This window comes from Sciurus carolinensis, chromosome 17 (genome assembly GCF_902686445.1).
Source record: "Sciurus carolinensis chromosome 17, mSciCar1.2, whole genome shotgun sequence".
In the NCBI taxonomy this organism is placed as follows: Eukaryota; Metazoa; Chordata; class Mammalia; order Rodentia; family Sciuridae; genus Sciurus; species Sciurus carolinensis.
Window position 1 is genome coordinate 50,589,484 of NC_062229.1, and position 24,589 is coordinate 50,614,072.

At 41.9% G+C, this 24,589-nt stretch overlaps 1 protein-coding gene and 1 non-coding gene across 3 annotated transcripts in view; both read right to left on the bottom strand.

Annotated features, from left to right (window-relative positions):
• Window positions 1-1,681: 1,681 nt before the first annotated feature.
• On the bottom strand, window positions 1,682-1,788 carry LOC124969628 (U6 spliceosomal RNA). The gene has a single exon (XR_007106002.1). It is a non-coding gene; the product is annotated as a U6 spliceosomal RNA (small nuclear RNA).
• A 10,643-nt stretch (window positions 1,789-12,431) lies between these two features.
• Window positions 12,432-24,589, bottom strand: part of Galnt15 (polypeptide N-acetylgalactosaminyltransferase 15) — a 42,433-nt gene continuing 30,275 nt past the window's right edge. Inside the window, exons 7-10 of one of the 2 annotated variants that reach the window (XM_047531893.1) lie at window positions 20,391-20,522; window positions 19,876-19,980; window positions 16,713-16,856; window positions 12,432-14,388 (exon numbers count right to left, since the gene is read on the bottom strand). In XM_047531893.1, coding sequence (XP_047387849.1) covers window positions 14,242-14,388; window positions 16,713-16,856; window positions 19,876-19,980; window positions 20,391-20,522 — 528 coding nt within the window. In that variant the 3' untranslated portion in view covers window positions 12,432-14,241. The remainder of the gene's footprint in view (window positions 14,389-16,712; window positions 16,857-19,875; window positions 19,981-20,390; window positions 20,523-24,589) is intronic. The other variant, XM_047531894.1, reaches the window with a different exon arrangement.

The window sequence follows — 24,589 nt, forward strand, 5'->3', positions numbered from 1 at the left end:
GTGTTCCAGAAATGGGCACTTAACTCAACCTGGGGATGTGGGGAAGAGTCTGGAGAGATGGTGCATGAACTGGATCTTGCCTGCTGAATAAGAGCAGGTTGGTGATAGGAGTGTAGGGCACTCGGGGCAGAAAGCATGGCAAAAACAGGGAAAAGAAAAGAGTATCGTCTTGGGAATGACAAATAGTTTGGTGTTCAAAGATGGAGCAATGGGTGGCAGAAGGTGAGTCCAGAGGGTGCGGAGCATACAGACAGGCTGTGCTGGGGAGGCTGAATGTGTTCCTCTGAATGTGAGGGAGCGCCAGAGAGGGATTTCAGCAGGGCAACCCTTTATATGGTTCGCCTGGGCTCTAGTGTAGGTTGAAGGTGCTTAAGTGAGTGAATCTGAGATTCAAGGGTTGGCGGGGGTCAAGGTTGGAGACGCCCCTGGGAGCTATCAGGATATAGGTTGAGTTTTACTACACAATTGTACTTTCAGGGTCACTGTATGCTGAACATGTCCTCGTGGCAAGGTTGGAAAAAATAATAGATATTTACAAATCTAGGTCTATTCTGTGTCCCACTTGGCAAATGCATCAAAAGGCACATTCATTTACTTTCCTGGAATTGTTTTTGAAGTATCTCTGCCTTCCCAGAAACCAGAGAGTACATACTCAACTCTGAATCTGGGCTGACATAAAATACAGCGAAGATGATATTTCGTAATTCTCTGATTCATAGATGACTCATCAAGTTGTCCAGAGTGGTTCAGAAAATTCATGAGCTAAGGACCTAGAAGTATCCCTGGCATGTAATAGGCATTGAATAAATATTTATTGTTTTTAATCTGGAAAGTGATCCTATGAGATAACTAACTTGAGTTAACTCTGGAAAAAGCATTATAATCTGGAGTGTTGATTGTAAACATGTCACCCAGACAATTTGTGCTTTGCAGACAACCTAAAGCATAGTCATTGAAATTAGTTGCAGCACAATGCCCAGCCCAGCTGAGTATTGGCCAGATGCTGCTCCTTCTGTGGTTACTGAATGGACTAAGAAGAGAAGGATTGGAAGTTAAGGGTTGGAGGATTGTGTCTTAAGCACCTGCATTATAGGAAAGTTTTCTGGAAATAAGAGACCCCTTGACACTATCATGTAATCCCCTTTGCCAATGAAGGAAAGCAAATGGGATTAAAAGGCTGTCACTGTTGTTATAAGCAAGATTTCCAGTCAGCTTCCTATGGCATAGGTTTTCACGTGACATACAAAAAAGGAAGAAATCATCATAAATCCCATGTGAATCCCCATTTCTATTCAGATGATCACTGCTTGGTTTCATTTTCTTTTTTGGCTTGTGGCTACTTTATTGGACAGCACTGGTCTCGAGTTCATCTCTGGAATTCGCCCCACCATTGTTGTCAGCCCCAAATCCAAATCAAAGAGTCACCCTCCACGCTGTCTCTGAAACAGAACTGAGCCAAACTACCCTAAATGTGGATGCCTGGGCCTGAAAAATGTAGTGGATAATTTGCAGAAACCTGAACAAGAGATTCTCATCTCAGGAAGGACTGTGGTCTGGAAAGGACCTGAAGGAGTGAATCTGGACAGGGCTCCTATATAAATAGTAATCTGTTTCCTGGGGACCCAGGGTTGACTTTTCCAGGTAAATGAATGTCCACCCAGAGGGTACCTCCAGTGCTTTTAAAAATATGGAGCCCTTCACGGATTTGCATGTCATCCTTGCGCAGGGGCCATGCTAGTCTTCTCTGTATCATCCCAATTTTAGTATATGTGCTGCTGAAGCGAGCACGTGGTTTCATTTTCTTTACTGATACGCCATGATCACTCACCTTCATGTTTCTTTTAGAAATCAAGTAAGAACCTATTTCTCATAGTCAGAAACAAGTAGGATTTTATTGGTTGTCATGATGGAAGATGTGGAATAAAAGAGATCAAAACACCTTTGCTTCTTACAATGTTTCACTAACTCTAGAGGCAGAGGTTCAGAGCCAGATGGCAAGTGCCCTTCTTGCCCTCCATGTACCCTAAACTGAGGACACTGAGCTGGTTCTGAGGCAGCCGAAGATTCCTACGTTGGTCAGAAGGCAGAATCTAGAGCCTGGCAGATTGGCACACACCTGTAATCTCAGTGGCTTGGGAGGTTGAAGTGGGAGGTTGAGGTAGGAGGATCATGAGTTGCCTCAGAACTTAGTGAGGCCCTAAGAAACTTAGCAAGACCCTGTCTCAAAATTAAAAAATAAAAGGATTGTGGCTGTGGCTTAGTGGCTAAGCACCCCTGGTTTCAATACCTAGTATAAAAAAAATAAATAAAAAAAAATTTTAAAAAGGCAGAAGCTAAATGAATAATATCCAAGAAGTGTGAGCACAGAATTTTATAGGTTTCGGTCTCTGTGTGGTACAGTTTTACTTCATAATGATAAAAGACAGAAGCAGAACCCAGTCTTACCTAAGAGAGGAAGCATTCCCCCAATGCAGAGGCTGTTACAGGCCACTTATCAGCCAACCTCCCATTTTCTCAGCTCCCGGAACCTGGGTAGGTTCTTGGTGTCCATGTGCCCTGTTGCTGGGGTACTTTCTTAGTTACTTTCCCAGCCTCCCTTGCTGCTTAGTGTGACCATATGGCACAGTTCTGGCCAATGGGACAGGAAGAAAAGTCTTCTGGAGAACTTCTGGAAAAATTTTATTGTTTTAATGTTGTTAGAGAACTTCTGCTGCTTCTTTCCATTCTGTTTGGGTTACTGGAGCAAAGGTGCAATGTTTGAATTGTGGTATTCATGTTGGTCAACAAAAATAAAGATAGCAGGAACAAAAACCAACAGGAATGGTGAATGGAAGGTTCAGGGAAAAAACCCAGACCACAGATGCCCGCCAGTCATTTTTCCAAGAATGGAAATGCCTATCCTCAGTTTGGGCATGTGAGATAACAGAAGGACATTATTTTTAATCCCCTGGGGGTTGGTTCTTCTGTTACATGCACCTGACCTCATCCCAACTGAAGCACCTAATTTTGGCAGACTCGGAAACAACGTGACCCATATTTTTACCCATTCCTATTTGGATGGTCAGTATTTGGCTTCATTTTCTTTACTCACAGATACTAGTAAACCATCAAACATGGAGGTTAAAAGTGGGAGTCTTGGAACCAGATGATCCAGCTCTAGACCCTTCTAAAAAATTTAGAAATTTCTTCTAGCCCTTGAGAAAATTTACAAGTGGAAGCCTTACTACTCAATTATAAAATGAGCTAAGTTAGAGTAGGGATTATAAAGGTGCCTATTTCCTTGACCTATTATGATTATAAAAAGAAATAAGGTGGGTAAAAGATCTAGCACTGACTGGGTGCTTAGGGTTGTGGTTATTACTAGTATTTCTAACGATGGGTGCATATGTTTGGTCACAGAGATCTTACTGTCTATTGCCCAATCAATGTTCATGATTTTGTTTTCTACTTGAATTTTCTCTAAACTCTTGAAATGCCTTGCTTCTGTATCTCCCTTGTTCTTCCATGGTAGAAGCCATGAAATCAAGCATCCAATCCTAAGGGAAGTGCTAAGATTAAACTAAGGAAGTGTGGACCATGGCTCTTTGCTAAAAGAAGCCTGTTGCTTAGTCTAGACAATAAGTCTACCATGAGCCATATTGAATAACAGTGTAGGACAAGAACCACCTTCAGGCAACATGTATCACATCTCCACATGGATCCCACCTGCTAGGCTAGAGCCACCTGGGTAGGGAGGCAGATGGATTGGAGAAGGCTGCTGGAGACCTGACCAGATGGGATCTTGAGGCGATGTCATTGTCAAGGGCACAGAGCTGGAACCTCAAGGGGACAGTGATGGCTCCACCACTAGGCAAACTAACCCACCACTGAGAGCCTCCATGGGTCTCCCTGGAGAGGCCAGTCTCAAAGAGTTGACTGGAGAGGAAAAGAACCTCCCCAATGAACAGTCAGAATAGGGGTTTCTCATCCTTCTGTTGCTTCAGGCATCTGACTGATATTGGGTCGGGGGGAGATTCTCCAAGATAAAAGTAAATAGACCTGAGTTATGGTTTCCCCCTGTCTGCCCAGATCGCTAATGCCCCCTGTGCCTGGTGTATGTATGGCCAAGGCTCACTGAACAATGACAACTGAGATCAGCAGTAGAGCTAGGGGTTGGATCTCTTTGGAACTCTCCATGATTTGGGGGAGAGGTAGGTGCCTGGGGCTCTTCATTTTCTCCAAAATCAGCCTTGGATATACTGATACTAATACCTGAAAGGATAGGATGAATCTGACAACCTCAAACATAGAGTAACAGGCATCAGGCACTATTGGGTTTGTTTGCTAAATGTTTTATGGGCCAGTGTTGTTTTCTGAGCACAAGGAGAAAGGTTTATTGGCTTCATGTAGCCTTTGCCTAAAACTTCAATATTGGAAGTCCTTTTCCTCGGCTTGACTCCTACTGTTAGTGTTAGTCTGGCGAAATTGGAAACCAGAGATTTGCATAAATCTGTAAAAGTTGTTGCTCTTGCCCTACACAAGAGCTTGTGTCTGATTGTCCTTCCATCCTAAATGCAAGGGAATTGTGTGTGTGTGTGTGTGTGTGTGTGTATGCGCACACACTGCCCTTTGTGTCTTCTGTGTCATAGGATAAAAAGTATCAATATCAAGTTGTATCTGTTTGTGTCATTTAATCCCTTTGGCTTGGCTAAAATTCCGAGTTACTTCTTTCTTTTTACCAACCTTCACTTCCACGTTGTTCTCCATGCTGCCTGTGGTCTTGTTAGGAAAGCATGTTCTGCTTTATTAACCTCTATTAACAGAACCTGGAATCTGTATGTCCCGCTAAGAAAGAGGCAGGGGCTACCATGTCAGAGTTGTATTATTTTGATTTTAGAAAAGGATTTGCTTTTCTAATAAGAATAGGTTTGCTTATTCTTACCTCTTTCTAAAGTGAACTAGAGTCTACTTCTCATGAGAACCTGTGTTATGTACATTATTTCCCTCCTTTTTTTTTCCTGTTTTTGCTTTTATTTATAAAAATTTAGTTTTATCTTTTTCAAGTTCATTCACAATTTCTTTTTTTAAACAGATTTATTGAGATAAAATTCACGTATCACACAATGTACCCATTTAAAATTTATAATTCTGTGATTTTCATTCATGATTTCTTTGGAAATTTATTTGTGTGTGTGTGTGTTTTAAAGTATCCATGATTCTCTGGGCGCAGGGGCACACATCTGTAATCCCAGCAGCTCAGGAGGCTGAGACAGAGGATTGCAAGTTCAAATCCCTCCTCAGTAACTTAGTGAGGTTCTAAGAACTTAGAGACACTGTGTCTAAATAAAATATTTAAAAAGAGCTGGAGATGTGGCTCAGTGGTTAAGTACCTATGGGTTCAATCTCCAAAACCACCTCCCCAAAAGAACTTATAATCCATCTCCTTTTGTAGCTGAGCCAATTACCCTAGTCCAGGGGTAGCAGCTGTCAGACAAGTCTGACCACCCCCTGTTTTTATAAATAAAGTTTTATTGAAACACAACCACACTCATTTGTTTATTATTGTCCATGGTCCTGTTTGTGCAACAATGGCAGAACTGAATTGTTATGATAGAGACTATAGCACTCATGAAACCAAAAATTTTAATCCTTAGTTGGTTCTTTACAGAAAAAGTTTGCAAAACCACCCTTGTTCACAGTTTAATATAATCTTAAAATGTTATCTTAACTAAGTGAATTTGTCCTGGTTGGCCCTGTTTGGTGCTGTGTATCAAGAATTTGGATTAATTCTTCCTATACCACCATCCCTCTTGGCCCCCCTGTTCCTGCTTCCACAGATACTCAATCTCTTTGGTGTCCATTCAACCTGCATGACTACTCATTTCCCTCCCTGTGCTAAGGAGGAACTCAGCCTTGTACCTTGATTCTCATCCCCAACATACCACACAAATCAGGAAGTCTTGGTTAAAAATTTTGCCAATAGCAATAAGGCAAACAACTTTATATTGAAGACTATACGCCTAACCCTGTTTGGCATTCATTATGAAATCTCAGGTGTTCACCATATCATTGGACCCTATCTCTTCCTCAGTACCCAAGTCATATCTGAATCTTCCTTACTTTATCACGGGAAGCCATCATGTGCTCTGCTCCTAACTTCTGTGGTGTAACTGAATATCCTCTAACACAGATAAATTTGAGAGGGAAATGTGTGTGTGTGTGTGTGTGTGTGTGTGTGTGTGTGCACATATGTATGCATGTGATGCATAGGAACCTTGTTTCTCCAGGCATCAGATTTCTTTGAGAAGGGACATCAATTAGTGGAACACTAATGGCCTCTCTTCATCCCTTACTCACTTTTCCCCAAGAGAAGGGATGTCTAATGTTACTGATAAGCTTGGCATAAGGACTAAGCATGTTGCCTCTTTAGTCTCTTTCTTCTGGACGGAGTTGCCTGGAAACCACTACTCTGGTCTTGAAATTTGCTGCGATGTGTTCAACTAAGAGAGTATCTGGAGCATGGGGTGGACTACTGATGAATAAGCAGAATGGGATTCGATAAGCAAAATGCTTTGTAGACAGAAGCTTTCACTGAGACTGGTCATGTGTCTTTGGAGACACTGAGTCAGGAATTTGAGTACAAGTGGTTTTTACTTGGAGGATAAGTCTAGGAAGCATAATTATGGGAGTGGGAAAGGGAATGTCAACAATTAAAGGTGCATTATTAAGGAAGCCATGACCGTGGGTGACTAGCACTTAATCCCAATACTGATCTCTGGGAAACAGTGTAGAACATGCACCTCAGAGTTATCCTATGTGAGAGGGGAGGTAGCTTAGGTATTTATGTACCAACTCTTGTCAGCCATTGATTGAGAAGCACTCCAGGGTGATGTGACTTCCAAGCTATCTAGGGCCTATCCCATATCATAAAGCAGCTTTCTTTGACTTTGGGGGGGAAAACAATCTAGGCAAAGAAATACAGATACTGACAGTTGAAAGTTGTTTATGAGCAAGTTGGTGTAAGACTAGAAGGATGGGGGTGGGACTATGTCACTTTGGTGTTGGAGGATGAATGTGGTTTTCCTTCTTAGTTATGTTTGTTTTAATTTTACTGCAGGAATTGAGGACTGAGAAAATCAAAATTTGAACTTTGGTAGGATTTTTTTTCATTTAATTTCATATTTGGTTATTAGTTGTAGCTACTTTTAGAGGTCACAGATCCTGGCCTATCTTTCTACAGGGAGTCCCTGACAACTGCTTCTATGGAGATCCTCTGCATAAGGCCCCATCTGCCTCCTCAAGATGGGTGCCATATTCCTGCCCTCTGTTCCCAGAAGCACCTCCAAATTCATATTAAATAGCATTATTGTGCTTCATCCTGGTGGAGTCCCTCAGGAGAGGAACTGTGACTGGAAAGAGCTTACAATCTGAGCCATGAATTTGCTCAGTGCTTCAAAAAATTCTTTGGAGAAACTGATACCACCCACCCTATCAAGATAAGTCAGTTGGAATTGGTGACGAAAGGGCACAGAGATTCAGAAGGGAAAAGTGAGTGTAAGATAAAAGTTGTCATAAGAACATGGTCCTGGAAAAACAGTTTTTGATCAAAGATGAGAAGAGAGAAGTAGAGGGCAAGGCAAGGAAAATGAAGGAGGTACAATTAAAACCACAGATGAATAGCTAAAACAACAACAAAAAGAATTTCAGTGGTCAAAAGAACAAAACTAGTAGAAGAGAAGGAGGAAGAGCACTAAGTGAAGAGAGGAAAATTAATTCACAATGGTGGTTATTACTTTTGTTAGATGCATTGTCCTATAAAATATAGGATCAAACCATCCTATCCCATGAATTCAAAAGAGATTTGTGAGAAGCAAAGAAGAATAATCGAAAAACTTGTACAGTGAGGACTCTCCAAGCTCCAAATAACATTAAAAAAAAAAAAAAAAAGCTACTGAAATAGTTTAAATGTTTGCCACTCAAACAGTGGCTGGCAGAGCAGTGGTGTCAGCATTACCCAGGAGCTGGCCGGAATGTGGATATCAGGTCCCAACACAGACCTACTGAACCAGAATCTGCATTTTAACACAATCCCTAGGTGATTTGTGGGCACAGTAAAATTTGAGGAGCACTGGATTAAACCAAAATGTTTGGGAGGACTTCAGGGACAGGGATCTAGCAAGTCACAGGTTGGGGAACAATTGGGAACCAGCAACCAGAATACAATCATGATGCTCTAGCTCTTGCCTGTGCTCCTATTTCTATATTTCCTTTCCAAACTCTTCCTCCCCCTTTAATTCTCTCTTTAGACTGCATTTATCTGCTTACGAGGTTCATGTGGGGAAAAAAAGGTGCCAAAATCTTATACGTTTTCACATTCTCTCTCTCTCTCTCTCTCTCTCTCTCTCTCTCCCTCTCTCTCTCTCTCATATTTTGGTACCAGGGATTGAATTTAGGGGCACTTGGCCACTGAGACATATCCAAGTCCTCTTTTGTATTTTATTTAGAGACAGGATCTCATTGAGTTGCTTAGCACTTCACATTTGCTGAGGCTGGCTTTGAACTCGTGATCCTCCTGCCTCAGCCTCCCAAGTCACTGGGATTACAGGTGTGCGCCACCATGCCCAGCACATTATCTCTTAGGTGACTTATAGAGAGGCTAATTTCTTAGTCTGAGTGATGAAATTGTTGAGGAATATGCTGATTGGCCCAGCTTGGGTCAGGTGTTCTCCCTGGAGCCAATTAGCAGGGAGAAAGGCAGGAGATCCTGCTGGAGAACAAAGCAGCTCCCACTATTGCTCCATGGCTGGAGTTGGAGGGTGGGTAATCCCATTAGCTGCCACCTTTTACCCCTTCAGAACAAGTCAGCTTTGGTGCATCTGGGGGAAGTCAGTGCTTGAAGATCCAGCTCCTGGATCTTATTTAGATAAGACATTAAGTAGGGCTCCCCTTTGGCCTGTGCCTGAGGAGTGATCAGCAGTGCCTTTATGATGGTCTCTGAAAAAAAGCAAAGTATGTACTTCACTGAAAAGTTAAGAGCCTTTTATAAGCCTAAGCTGTGGTAGAGTTGGCCCCGGTCTCTTTCTGAGAGAGAAGACTACCATTTTAGCATCTGTCATGGGTCCTGGGATGTCAGTCAACTGTCAGTTTGGGAGTTGTTGGAAAGCTTCACTTTTCTTTTCTTTTTTTCAAGAATCTGTTAACAGTTTTATTTTTTATGTTAAATACCATGGGACAGGATTGTAAGGATGGAAAACTCATTCAACAACTGCCTCAGGAGGTCTAAGAAAAGTTCTGCCATGATATTAGCAAAGGTAGATGGAAATTTACACTAAGAGGCAGGATTTCCCACAGAACACCTCTTGGTGCTTCCTGAATGAGTGGGATTAGCAACCCTACAAATCATGTTTCAAGAGGCAACAGCAGCAGATAAAATTTAAAGGGATTATTAAAATAACATTTATAAGACATAGAACAATTCGTGAGCTCTTTATTAAAACCACAAAGAAAGAACAATTATTTATTTAAGAATTTCATAAAGGACTGAATATGCAACTGACATCTGCTAGTGATGATCTGGTAATGTACAATTTGTCCAGGAGCAGAACAGTTTGTTTTTTTTGTGTTTTCTAACCGTAAGAGATCATTAAAGGCAAAACGTATATGATGCCATACACTCACAAAAATAATGGTCACCGCGGGCCATACTACCAATGAAATGGTAGATAAACAAATCTTTTTCTGGTCAAGAGAAAAAAAAAAAAAAAGAAAGAAACAGTACTCCGCATACTTCGCTCTACAAGATGAATTTCCTTAGAAAGAATCCAATGAAAATGACCGTAGTCACAACCAGAAGTGAAGGGAGAGGACTGGTGACGTTATCTCTGAAGGATTCAGTGGAGAAGGATCGTTTTATCCGAGTGTGCTGCCTTCCTGAACCTTAAGCCTTCATCCCTCAGGTGTCGATTTTCTTCTGACAGCTTCATCATCTCTCCCTGAAGTCATTTTTACAATTTTTTTTAACATTTATTTTGTTTTATGTGGTGCTGAGGATCAAACCCAGTGCCTCACGTGTGTGTGTAGCACACTCTCTTCATTGGGGTCATAGTCAAAGGCCTGCAGCATCACTGAAACGGTCAGGCGGACCCTGGGTTGATGATCCCACTGTCTGGCCGCGCACAGGACCGCCGAGGTGCGGTAGTCTTCACTTTGAAACACACCTTCCTGTCCCAGGGATTTCGCAGTTTAAGGTTTGTAGTGACTTCATCTGTGAAGGGGCCTATAAACAGATTCTATTAAAGACTTAGTGTAGTGCAGGCCTTTAATTCCAGCAGCTGGGGAGGCTGAGGCAGGAGGATCCCAAATTCAAGGCCAACCTGGGCAACTTAGCAAGACCCTTTGAATTTGAGGTCTGTGGGTGGGTCGAGGGCCAGGATCTGCTAGTGCTTTGCCATGGCCCCAGAGGCGGAGGCCACCCGAGGCAGCGCAGAGCGGCAGTGTGCGGCTGGGCAGGACAACTGCCCTGCTCCTCAGCACTAGGACCCGGCCAGCTCCAGACTCCTGGGCCTCGACACTTGTCGCCCTGTCGCGGTTCGGGTGGCCGGCGCTGGGTCCACAGCTCCGGTCTCACAACTGAGAAAGCTTCAATTTTCAAACATGAATCCTGTCTGGGCTGAATCTGCAAATCATCCTTCTAGCTGTGAGTTGACGGTGATGAGTCTGTTCTAAAACCAAGAGTCAGGCAAAGATGTTGGCATTGAGAAAATATGAGCATTTCACCTGTGTGGAAAGAACTCCCGATCCAACAAAGATCTTTATAGTAATAAAATAATGTAAAGGACACACTTCCATATCCTAGAGTGCATTTCATGGAAGAAGGAGTTGAAACTAGAAAGAAGGTTGAAGATTGGAGGGACTATTATTAATATAGAAATACCAGAGGGTTCTAGAATCCTGGAAATAGCTCCTCCTTGGGTATTATGCTTGCCTAACTGAGATGTTTGAATGATCAAGCAAGACCCATTGGTGCTTTGGGCTTTGGCTAAAAGCATTTGACAAGTTGTACTTTTTAAAAAACTTTTAAAGGACAAGCATAAATGGGGGCTGGGGATGTGGCTCAGTGGTAGAACACTTGCCTGGCATGTGTGAGGCACTGGGTTCGATTCTCAGCACCACATAAAAATGAATAAATAAGATAAAGGTTAAAAAAAAAAAAAAGAACAAGTATAAATAGTAGAGTAAGCAGAACTGTGTCCAACAAGGCAGCCTACGTCAATGTTTTGTTTGGTGTTTTCACAACTCTACATATGTTGTTTTGGAGTGCTTTAAAAAATGAGACTTGTTTACATTTTGTATGTCCAGATTTGGTGACTGGTCGCAGGTCACTTGTTGTCTAACTGGCTCTTTCAAGACCTGTTAGTAGAAAATGAAACCCCCTAAAGGTGGGTGTGATAACATGACCTCTAAAATGTCAAAGTTTTTTTTTTAGATGTTGATAGACCTTTATTTTATTCATTTATTGGTATGTGGTGATGAGAATCAAACTCAGTGCTTCACACAGGCTAGGCAAGTGCTCTACCACTGAGCCACAACCCCAGCCCTAAAATGTCAAGTTTTGTTGCAGTGACAGCATCATTGTCATGGGCCTGGGAAACTGGTATCTATGGGGTTAGAATTCCAAGTTTGTCAGTGGGATCTATGGCATTGAGGCAAAATAGGAAATTAATCAAGGTATTTTCAGGGATGACATCTGCTTTTACTGTTGTGAAATAGCATAAAGAATATGGGATACTTAAGAATGATGGTGAGCTTGGTGGGAGTAATGTCAAAATTCAATCTTCCAGTCACTAGGAGCAGTTGTGAATGCCTTATTCACAACTGCTAAGTTGTAATCCTAGCAACTCAGGAGCCTGAGGCAGGAGGATGAGAAGTTTGAGACCAGCCTCAGCAACTTAGTGATACCCTCAACAACTTGGTGAGAACCTGTCTCAAAATAAAAAGTAAAAAGGACTGGGGATGTAGCTCAGTGGTAAAATGCCTCTGGATTCAGTCCCCAGTACCCTCCCCCTGCAAAAAAAATCCAATCATAAAATTCAGGTAAATAAATAAAATTAAGATCAGGAATCAGATCTCTCAACTGCCAAGTTTCTCTGCTTTTAAATTGATCACTGTGTATAAAATGAATACTGAGTCCACAGAGAAGAAAGGAATTTGAATTCTAGTTACAGTATAAGGAGAGGGTCTTTTAGAACTAAATAGAGTCATCTGTTTTGTTTAAATTAAGGGTCTGTAAGTACCAGCCAGGGACTGAGTTGACAGCCATTTCTGTAATAAAGTCATAAATCATGGGGATGGTTAAGGAAGCAAGAAACACCACATTCTTGCTTTGTTCAACCAATTAAGCAATAAGCCATCTGGGTCCTTTTGTTAATTACTACCAAATACAACTTACACAATTGAATTCAGCCTTTTATTTAATTATATTAATTTATCCCAGCAACTTCAAATACCCACAATGACAACAATAAGGTTCTTTAAAAAAATAGACGTCTTATCTAATTTTTATTCTTAAATCATTAATACCCTTTGCAAAGTTGCCATCTGAGAATTTTTAGTTCCATCTCAGCCTTAGGATGTCAGGGGAATTTGTTTTAAATAGAGAGAGGTCTGAAGCAAGAAGACAGTGGCTAAAATCTCCTCTCTAGAAAGGCGATGCGTCTAATGCTGTCCAGTAGTAGTGTTTGCGATGATGAAATGTTCCATATCTGTGATTTCCAATAGCCATTAGCCACATGTGATTATCGAGCTCTTGAAATGTGGCTACTAGAATTGAGGAACTATTTTTACTATTGTCTAATTTTAGTGGATTTCCATTAAATGCACCATATTTAACTAGTGGCTACCATATTAACACAGGTCTAAGATGCATTCTAAGGATGGAGAAATGCAGTGGGCCATTGACTTTGCAGACAGAGAATGAATACACAGTTATGATAGGTATGATTTGGAAACATTTCCTACCTAGTTATTCTTATTTGACACATCCCGAAGGATCTTTAAGGGAAGGTTTCTAAGCTTACCATGTAGAGAGCTAGCTCCATCTGGGAGAGAAGTGGGCATAAATGGTGCTTTCTCAACAGCAGAGCTAACCCCACTCAGCAACTCTTATAGCCAAACTAGGTCACAGCCAGGAGAACCATTCTCTTTTGTTAGCCTATCTCTGCTGTGATTTTATTGTCCCCAAAGTTTTGAGAATTCAACAGACATATTTAAGGGTCCCAGACAAATACTATGGTCTCAGAGATGACCCTGTCAGGTCTCACAGACATTAACACCCAGCACTGTTTACTCTTGTAAGAATTTTGACTCAGGCTCTCACATTTCCCTTCCAAGGAGTTTTGCACTTTTGCAAAGTTCATTATTTCTTTTCAAGTCAATGCAAATCCCATAAAAGGGCATCAAGGAAATTTATCAAGTATAAACACATTTATTATGAGAATGCTCAGGCTGTGCTGCTCCTTCTAACACCAATGACTATTGCAACGGTGGATTAAGCGAGAGAAGGGTTAGTGCAGGTGAATGGAGGTAGAAAGTTTCAGGGAAATTCCCACTAAGATGAAAATGTCTTATCCCAGGTCTATGGACTCTTTTCAGCTGGCTAAGTTGAGCTGGAGAGTCAAGCCAAAGCTCCTTTCCATCTTCTCTTTAACCCTACCTTGCTTCTCCCTGTGTCTTTCCTTCGTTTTGAGCTATGGCTCAACCAATGAACATGAAATTGGTGCCTATAAACCTAATCAAAGTTTTTGGACTATCAGAACACTATATCCTCTTGCTCTTTCACTTCTCATGTTTGGCCACACAGATAATCCAAATTAAGACTACTTGAAGATCAAGAAATTGACCCATGGGATTGATGTACCCAATGCTGCCAGACATGCCCAGGTCTTTCAGGGATAAAAGCAAGTGTTATGTGCTTAGTAAAAAAAATAATAATAATAATCTTCTGTGATATATGATGATCATCTCCAGTGATGAAGACAATGAATTCACTCTTTTTTTCTTTTTTTCTTTTTTTTTCAACAGCCAGCAGTCAGTGAAATAAGGGGTGAGAAGAAGGGGCTTCTGATATGGACTCACAAAGCTTTCTTCTCTCCTGCACCAGGAGCACAAGCACAAAAGAATCTGCTTTGTGGAATAAACATACTCCTTTAGTTCCCTTGGGGCAGAACCGCGAATGCCCACATTTTTCCCTTCTGCCATTGCCATTCATCGTTCACCCACAGGGTGGACTCGGTCAAATCGCCACAGCTGGCTGACTTTCCCATCACACTGACGCAAGTACAAATCTTTATTGTCTTGCTGAACCACGGCTTCCATGCATTTTCCAGAAAGAATGTGGACAATCATTCCATTCTGAAAAGAGAAAAGAAAGAGGAAAACCCAGTTCCCCACAAAAGTCAACAAAGAAAGATATTTTTAAGTTTTGTGCTGATCATTAAGAGAATAATAGAGGTGGTGTGAACTGGCCTGGAAAGGAACAGTAGCATTTTTGGCTCCTATAATATCTAATTTAGGTCGTCCTAGAATTTTGATGTCATTCAAAGACTTGGAGGATCATTAATCCAATTATCTTTATTGTTGTACAATTGTACAATTTCTTAGAAAGATTTAGTTATGATAATTCAAGGTACTAGAGTATGTTCAGTATTTACACTTGTATTTGAGACATTCATTATCATTTTACCTATACATTTCTGCTTTCAAAAAGATTGAACCAAGGGATTGGGGTTGTGGCTCAGTGGTAGAGTGTTTGCCTAGCGTGTGTTAGGCACTGGGTTCTATCCTCAGCACCACATAAAAATAAATAAATAAATAAAGGTATTGTGTCCATCTATAACTAAAAAAAATTTTTTTTAAGAAAATGATTGAATCAATTCTACCCTGTTAATGCTAAAATTCAGGATTTCAGCAACCAGGTTACCACAGAGAGAAAGACTTCAAGGATATACTGAAAGTCTAAACTAGTCATGCTCAGAAGACTGCTCCCTACTCAAAATCCACCAGATTTCATGTATGAATGTGTATCAACAAATCCCATCATTATGTACAATTATAAGGTACCATAAAAAAATGTAGCAAGAGAAAAAAATTACCAGGTTTAATATTGAATCTAACATCCCCTGTTCAAGAAAAATCTGATTTCTTTTTGAAATTGCAAAAACTTTCAGCAGTGCTGAAAATGCCTGTTTATTTATTTAAGAGATATTTTAGTGGTATTTAGCACATTCACAAAGTTGTACAATCATCACCCTAATTCCAGAATGTTTTCATCACTGCCCATAGAAATCTATTACCCATGAACAATTACTCCCCATTTCCCCCTGCCTCATAGCCACGAAAATCACTAATCTGTTACAATAAATGTATATTCACACTTTATCTATTCTTCCTTGGATGGACATGTGGGTTACTTCCAACTCGTGGCTATTATAAATAGTGACACATTCCTTTTACAAACTGAATGATAAAACCTTTTTAAGGTCTTATTTCTTAATGCTTAAAATATGCTTGGCATGTCTTGCTAATATTTTACTTACTTAAGAATGCTGTTTCTAAAATATTTCTTATTCACAGGTTTTGCTTAGAATGATCCTTTATGATCATCCATAATGTACCTTAACTTGATTTCTATGACTTCTCTGCACATGTGTGGGCCCCTGAGTCCTGGGTTCACTTGTCACCAAAGTCCCAAGAGCTTTGTTCTCAACTGTTTATTGAGTTCAGCTTAAATTTTCCATTATGCACATTTCTTCTTTTCATGGTCTGCTTTGATAGTACTAGCACATACAGTTGTTTAGTTATTTTATCCTCTTTACTCCCAAGCAGAGTTAAAGAAAAGAAATGTTAAAAAAATATGCAGATTTGTTGGTATGTTAATATTCTAACTCAATTCGAAAAAGATTTGAACTGGAGAAAAAGCTGCGTGCAGACACATATTGTGGATACCGTCACTTTCTCTCTCAATCCTGTGTCTGGGACTTGCTCATTCTCTGTAAGTACTTCCTTTCCCTATTTCCTATCTATTGGTGAATAACCTCTTCATGGATCTAGAACTTCATAATCTCGGGAATCTAGAACTTCATAACCTCTCGATGAATCTAGAACTTCATAACCCCTTAATGAATCTAGAACTTCATAACCTCTTGATGGGTCTGGAACTTCATGACCTCTTGAAGGATCTAGAATTTCTTTCACCTGAGATCATAGGAGTCAAAATTTTGCCAAAAGGATGAAAAGCTCATAATGGAATGTGCATTAAAAGGAAGAAAGGGATATTTATACATCTATGGCCATACTATTTTTTTTTTTTTTTTTTTTTAGTGAGAGAGGGACTTTGCTTTATTCCCACACCACACCTCCAAGGTGGTTGACAATTTCTATAACATTTTCTACCATTCTACTTGTGACCTGAGCTAATAAACTTTAAAATGGGGCTGATCCCTCTCTCCCTCTAAATCAAGGGCAGAGATATGCAGAGGTGGGGCAAGGAGTACATTTCATGATGCTGGTTGTACATTTCAATGGTACATTTCTCTGATGGGTTGCCTTTACCTACCCACCCCCTCCTCCACGAGGCCTTATGGAACACTTGACCTCTTGGAAGAACCTGGGATGTGCTGACTGGGAGTTCTTTCCCACCAGCAGCACTGCTGAACCTTCCCAAATGTGTTGCTCACCTCCTGGAAGTCCCAGTGCTGCTGGTGGATGGCATGGCCATCCTCCGTGCAGTTCTGAAGAATCACCTGCTCTCGCCTGACATCGAAGCACAGGTGCTGTGGGCTGCCAAGGCGGATCTCCTTCCTGCTGGTGTGCTCCAGCTGCTGGGACAGAGGAAATGGTTGTCAGCACTGCTAGCAAGAGACCCTCCCAGAGATGGAGATGAGGCAAAAAGAACTCACAACAGAGCTGGCACATAGGGGCCATCCTCAGATTCTACTAGGGTCTGCAGGACTGTATGTCATGGTAAGTCCACAAACACGCTGCAGGCTCAGCCCTGACCTCTGAAGTCCCCACATTCAGGCTGCCCTCATGTTCATATTTCCATATTGGCATGGTCCTCCATTATTTTATTCACTATATCATAGGTAAAGCTATAAAGAATGCCATGAGTTTTGTGAGTGTACTGTTGGAAGGGCAGATGAGGAACCTCTCTGATGCCCAAGTTGATCTCTTTCTGAAGAGGACTTACCTGCTCCTGAAACTCATTTCCCTGCTGTTGATGGTATCTGCTGATTTGCTCTGGTCAGGACTACCCTCAGTGTTTTGTAGTATTGGATTGTGCGTATCTCTGTAGAGGGGCTCTACCTGTGTCCACTAAGCCTGTGGAGGCTAATTGAAAGGCACGACCTGACAAAACCTGTTCTGTTTGTTCCTGCTGAATGCAACCCGAACTGATTTTTATGTTAATTTTGTGATCTAGTGACAGGACTGGCTTCATGGGCATGCAACCCATGCAATCACATGGGGCCTTACTTAGGGTTTAATGATCTTGGTTTAATATACTCTGCTCTGCTGTCACTGTCTTGAAATTCTTAATTGTCAAATTAGAGATACCACACTTTCATTTTGCACTGGGCCCTGCGAATTAAGTAGCTTGTCCTGCTTGAGGATTTCCAGACTACACAATTAGCATAAATTTGAACACTGAACACATGTTAGAGGCAAGCTTGTGGGCAATTCTTAAGGGAGAGTAATTTTTTCCTACTTAAATCCCCTGTGGTGACATTTTTCTTTGCCATTTCCCTGTAGCAGGAGGTGGATATTTCTAGAACTTTCCAAGCATGAGTTCCTCTGTGAAGGTTAAAGCTGGCTTTATATGGGAGTCTCATTTCCACCTTCTCATCTCCTCTGGACCGCAGGAGGGCTCTTGGTGCTTACCCCTCTCTGAGGGAGCTGACGCCCCTGGATTCCTAAGGTTGATGGAAACCATGCCCTCCCACCTGGTAGGTGGCTTAGCCCAAACCCTATGACTCCGTGTTCAGTCGCCTGTTGATTTTGTCCCTAGAGATTTTCCTCTATTTCTTGTAAAATTAATTACTTCTTCATGAAGAAAGGACTTTTTACATATATTTTTTTAATCCAGCATATCCTATCTAAGTATTTAAGAGAGGAAATTTCAGCTTATCTAGTTTACAATATTGCTGGTTCCAGAAGTCCTCACTAGACTCCTCAAAATAAAAGCACAGGGGCTGGGGAGATAGCTCAGCTGGTAGAGTGCTTGCCTTGCAAGCACAAGGCCCTGAGTTCTATTCCCAGTACCGCCAAAAAATAAAATAAAAAATTAAAAAATGAAAAATAAAAGCACAGAAAAGAACTAATCTTCTGTTTGCATGAAGGAGGCTCCATCACCCCCACTTCCAGATAGAGAGGTTAAGATGCCCCACTTCCAGATGAAGAAACCAAGACTGAGAGAGGGTAAGATGCCTGCCAAGAACACACAACTCACAAATGGGAGCACTTCAATTCAAACTCAGCTATGTCTGAACAGTTGTCATCCTCACTCTTAGCTTCCTCACTTAGCACTTTATATTTATGTCCTCATCCCTTGTGTCTGGTGTGAATGCCTAACAGTATGTTCTGGAAGCCTGGTAAAGGGAAGAGCCAGAAGAAGCCAGGTGGATCCTGAACTTTTCCTTCCTTATGTGTCCTCCAGGTCCAGGGTCTGCTCTGCAAAGCCCGCTCTAGACCTTCCACACGTCCCCTCATTCACCCCAGGCTCAGGGACCTCACCTGACTTGTCCAATGAATACCTCCAGAAACTGTACCTTGTTGCTTATTTTCTAGGGAACTTGGGGGTATGATAGCTTAACTCCTATCACAGTCTGAAAGCAGAGAGACTTGACTCTATGGTTTGGATATGAGGTGTCGTGTCCCTCAAAAGCTCCTGTTGATGCAGGACTATCCAGAGGTGAGATGATCAGATTAAGAGAGCTGTAACTGAATCAGTCCATTCTAGTTTGAATGGACTGGCTGGGTGGTAACTATAGGCAGGTGGGGTGTGGCTGAAGGACGTGGGTCACTGAGGGTGTGTCCTAGAAGGGTACATCTTCCCTGTGGCGGCTTTTCCGTTCCCTCTTTCTACTTCCTGATTGCCATATCCTGAGCAGCCTCTGTCCTCCACCCCTTTCTGCCATGATGTCCTGCCTCACCTTGACCCACCATGAACTAAATCTCTGAAACCATGAGCCAAAATAAACTTTCCCTCCTCTAAGTTTTTCTTGTTGGATAGTTTGGTCATAGTGATACAAAGCTGACTAACACACTCGGGGATGGGCTACACTTGCTAGGTTATCATCCAATTTGTAAAAAGAAGTGGACCCATCAACCCTCTGTATCAAAGGGGGCTTTCTATTCCCTTAGCATTATTCCCACAATAGAAATCTTAAAGAGATTAAGAAATACCCTGAGACCTTCCAAATGACCAAGAGTCCTACTTGGATGCTGGAGTGATCTTGCTGCATCTAGATTCTTCCCCTGACTCAATTACCTTCTTCTCTCCTTAGACACTTGGACCTGCCTCAACCCTGGAGGCATCTGACTCTGCAATCCCTGAGCTAGTGATTCTATGCCTCAGCTTTCTCATCTGCCAAGTGAGAGAGGAGGCTGAATAACCTCCATATTTCCCTCTAACTAAGATAGTGCATTCTTAGATTCTGGCCCATGTCTGTTATTATAGCTTGGGGTGAGGTGAACAGAACTGTTCTGAGTCTTCACAGTGGGGGACATGGGACCACAGAAAAGGGCTACTTCAGAGGTAAGTGAAGGGCACTTTAGAAAAATGGCACCCACTTGCAAGTCTTCCTTGGGCTGCTATCCCTCCTGAGAAGTTTGATCACCCACCTGCTGCTGCTGGCTGTCACTGCAAGGGGCCAGCCTCATGGGACAGCCCAGGATGTCCCCTTCTGCCTGGCAGTCCGCACAGAAGCCAAATCCAGTGTTGTGGAGCTGAAAGCGGACATGCACACAGAAGTGAATCCCAGCGTCTGTAATCTCCATGGCAGAGACACCCTGGCCAGGCCTGGCTCCTCTCCTTCATTCTCTGGGCAGAAGCTTAGGGCACAGTGTTAAGGCCACACTGTGTGGGGCCAACTTGAAGCCACTGATCCTAAGGGACAAACCTCCTGGAACAGGCAGGTCACATTGTTCTGGTGAGGGGATCTGGGGCAGGTTCTAGGCAACCTAGCCACCTTCCTCAGGCTGGCACAGAGGCCAGGGAGGCACTGAAGGTTTCTGAGGCCCTGCTGAGCTTGTGACTTCATCCAGGGCAACGGAAGAGCATTTGAACATGCAGTTCTTGTCTTGAGAATCTTCCCTCTCCCTTCTTTCCTCCACAGCTCCCCTGGGTCATGCCTTGCCTTTCCAGAGAACTTGGGCCTACGTTCAGATGGGTACAGCTCAGGATAGATGTTGGCCAGAAACCAGTGGAATGTCCGACAGCCCAGTCTCCTCTGCAGCTGCATGCGTTCTGTGCCGTCTGGCTTCTCGGCCTGTGGGAGGAGAAGGACCAGCAGGAAGATGAGGATAGTTCACATGGTAGGGGAGGGACGGAGGTGGCTGGGAAGAGGCTGAAGGACTGGGACAATAGTGAGGGACCCATGATCACAGTTCCTAGGGCTGCCGGGCCAAGGTGGGGAGTCATGTGTCAGTAGAGGGTTTGGAAGGGACAGAGTTGGATGGAGCTTCCCTAGACAGAGATGTGGAACCAGCACGATTTTGATATGACCCCTTTTCCAAAACCTCCCAAATCTTTAGTCTACAAAGACCATAATATCTGTGACTTTTCTGTGGAAACAGGTGAAATAGTGGGGTTTTGCACCTGGGTTGGTGTGGTGGCCTGTTGGAGGCAGGAACTGGCCTAGAGATAGCTGAGATGACATCAGTTGGGAAACTGTAGGGTGAGGGATGAGATGAGGTAAGTTTATCTTTCTTTCCTTGTTGGTCCCCAATTTCCTCCCTTAATGTATCATTTGTTAGGGCTACACTATACCCACTCCTTGAGATCCTCCTTTAGAATACAATTGTATTAGGACAGATATCTGGTCAAATCCTTCACACTAGCATAAATTAATGTTTTGGGTTATGTTGATAAGACCCAAAGGACACCACCCAGGAGTTTAGAACTAAGTCCTGGATATTTTTAGGGAAAAGAGAGACTCTAAGGAGGGGTTGCAATAGCCGAAGACCAAAGAGAGAGACAGAGACAGGGACAGACAGACAGCATCATTCTTCCTTGTCAGGATGAGAGGAAGAGCATGGTCCTTGTCCCAGTTCTACCTTGATGGCCTCTCATCTGACAATAAGAAATGGGACCAGCAAGTTGTGTGAAGTGAATTTGGCTTGATTCTGCTTTTTCCTGTGGTAGTTCTCAGATAGAAATATTGGGAAGAGTAAGAGTCTGCCATACTGACATCCTTTTGACATTTCTCAAAGTGTGATGCTCTGAGCACCTGCATTCCCAGGAGCTTGTTAAAAAATGTAGATTCCTACCACATTGAGGCCAGGGAACAAAAAGACAGTCAGTGTAGGTAATAAATGATTGGGTCAGAGAGATGGGAGTTGGTTCCAAAGGAGGAAATGAAATGCTAATATCTCTAGAATACTTCCTCCTCCTCCCCAGCCTGTTGCCAAGGCTATCTGCTTCCAGGGAATTGTTCCTCCCTGCAGGGAGTTGTACCAGTTGTTAATGAAGCACAACCTGGACAGTTCCTTTCCTGCCTGTTTGGGCAGACACAGAGAGGCACCCATGGAAGGTTTCTCTCCCACATTTTGTCATTAAGATAAGGGGAGGAGGAGGGCATGAGAACAAAGGAACTCTAAAATATATAAAAGGGGCAGGACACCCCCACTTTTTTGGACACCCACCTCTGGGCCCGCCTCTGCAGAGAAGTCTATCTCTGTTCTATCCTTTAAGTAAAACATGTTTTCTATGCTTGCCGTGGGGTTTCTTGGGTGTTTGATCTTCAAAATCTGGGGAAATGGACCTTGGCCCTGATTGATTCTCATCACCAACATCAATATGACCCAACTTTTCCACTCCTTGGTATTAAAATCAGTGTATTGTAGAGGTATAGCAGTGCAATTCACAATAGTGTAATCACAGTGTGGTTCACAAGTTATGGAATGAGGCTAGGTGTCCATCAACAGATGAGTGGATAGAGAAAATGTGGTATATATACATCATGGAGTTTTACTCAGTCATAAAGAAGAATAAAATTATGTCATCGGCTGGCAAATAGATAAAACTGTAAGTGAGATAAGCCAGACTTAGACAATCAAAAGTCAACTGTTTTCTTTTATATGCAGAAGCTATATATAGAGAGAGACAGAGAAATAAAAAGGAGTCTTATCAAAATAGAAGGGAGACAGGTAGAGTGGAGGAAGGGGGTTGAAGGGGAAGAAGGTGGGGAAGGAAAGGAGAGGTACTGGGGAATGAAATCAGGCAGATTATTCACTGTACATGTACAAATAGATCACAATGAATCCCACTTTTATGTATAATTATAATGCACCAGTAAAAAAGAATAGAAGGGAGATCAGTAGAGGAAGGGGATCAGGGGGAGGGAAGAGGGGAGGGAAAGAGAACTACTGGGGAATGAAATTGATCAATTTATGAACATGTTTGAATATGTCACAATGAATCCCACTGTTACATATAATTATAATGGACCAATAAAAACATGATATTGATAATATAAAATAAGTAACAAATATTTAAAATATTTATAAAGTTAAATTGCAATGTGATATGCCTTAATTTTCTTGAGTTAATTAATTGGGCATTTATATCTTTTTTTTTATTCAGACATAATTGGTGAATCATAAAATTCTCCTTTTTAAAGTTGAAAAGTGGATCTTTCATAGACAAAAGAAAAAAGGTAGGCTCTTAGGCCCTGCCTCAGAGACTGTGATTCAGTTGGTTGAGATAGGGACCCTGAAATCTGTTTTAGACATTTCTCCTGGCTAGTCATCTCCATACTTTGAAAACAACTTCTCTGGGTCTGGGATCTTTTGTTTATTCACCATATTTACCCATCATTAAACCAACGGGATCTTTTACTTTTTTCTTTAAGGAAGTTAGGTTTCTTTTTTATACAATTTATTGGCATTCTTGGTGTTTATTTGAGATCTCCCCAGTCCTTCCCATGATTGGACTTTGTCATCAAAGTAGAAACATTCCTTCATGCAAGTTTGCCTTCAGTTTTCTTGGTGAAGAGACAGATTGGCAAATCTGCTCAACCCTTGTGTGCAGGGCACACAAATGCACGGCTTTCCCTCCTGCATAACTACACATGAGAGAGGAGAAGGCAGGGGGCTTCCCCCAGCAGTGAGGCCCAGGCTGTCTTCTGAGTGCCCAAATTTCTATATCTCGAAATGCATGTGAGGGTTTGGGAGGGCTAGAAATCTTTAGAGTAAAATTATTTTTTAGTTATTTAAATTTAAAGCAAGTGAATGCTATCAAACACCATCAGGCAGGCCTGTCCCTGAAATCTTGACATCCAACTAAGTGGTAGGACCTTTCCAAAACATGAATTGAGAGAGAGAGACAAAGAGAGATCCCCTGCCAAAGTTCTTCTCACTGACCAGTAGGAACTCCATTCTCCTTGAAAAAGTCATCAAATGAACAAAGAGGGAGTTTGTGGATCAGAAAAGGAACACTCAGGGTCTGAGGATGTAGCTTAGTGATAAAGTAGTTGCCTGGCATACATGAGGCCCTGGGTTCAATCTCCAGTACCACAAAAAGATAATCTTAATGTCAGAAAATGAATGTCCAAGTGGACAAACAAAAGAGTAACTCATACTTAGATTTTATGAAAGTAAGCCTGGCATTTAGATGATACTTTACATTCTCCAAAGCACATTTCATTTTATCTTTACAGCAGTTCTTGTGACTTTTCCAGGATTGTTAGCTTCAAGGTGAATGCCAAAGCTTGGCTTCAATTTAGCAATTTTTTTTTAACCATTCATTCTCTCCATCTATAAATATTTATGGAGCACCTACAGTGCACTTGGGATTGAACCAAGTATTGGAGATTTCAGCAGTAAAGCAGGATAAATGCTGTCCTTACCTTTGCCGAGTGTGTGAGTCTGTGAGCACCTTCTATATACCAAACACATTGCTACCTCTCCACAAATTCAGACAAAACCACAGAGGAGAGATGCTTTATGGGATTCCAGCTGTTCCCAGAAGTAGGTGGTGCCTATGTTTGAGGATTAGGGTTTCCAGATGTTAGGGAGCTAAGAGGTGGAAAAGAAACTGCTATAAGGTAGAACAAGTTCTAGTTCTGTTATACTTCTAACTCTGGTTTTGCATCTCTCCCTATTTTTCTTTAGCAATTTACTCTCCCAAGGGATCTCAGATTTCTATTTTGTAGAATTAAGAGGTTGGCTAAACACAAACAAGTTCTTTAAAAAAAAAACAATCACCAACTAGATTGAGTTTTCTTGAAAGCAGCTCGGCCAGGCTTTTAAAAAGCTAGCATCACGTCAATTCCCAACTTCTGTAATTGCCTGGAGCCAAGTGCATATTTACAAGCACTTCTAATTGCACCAACAA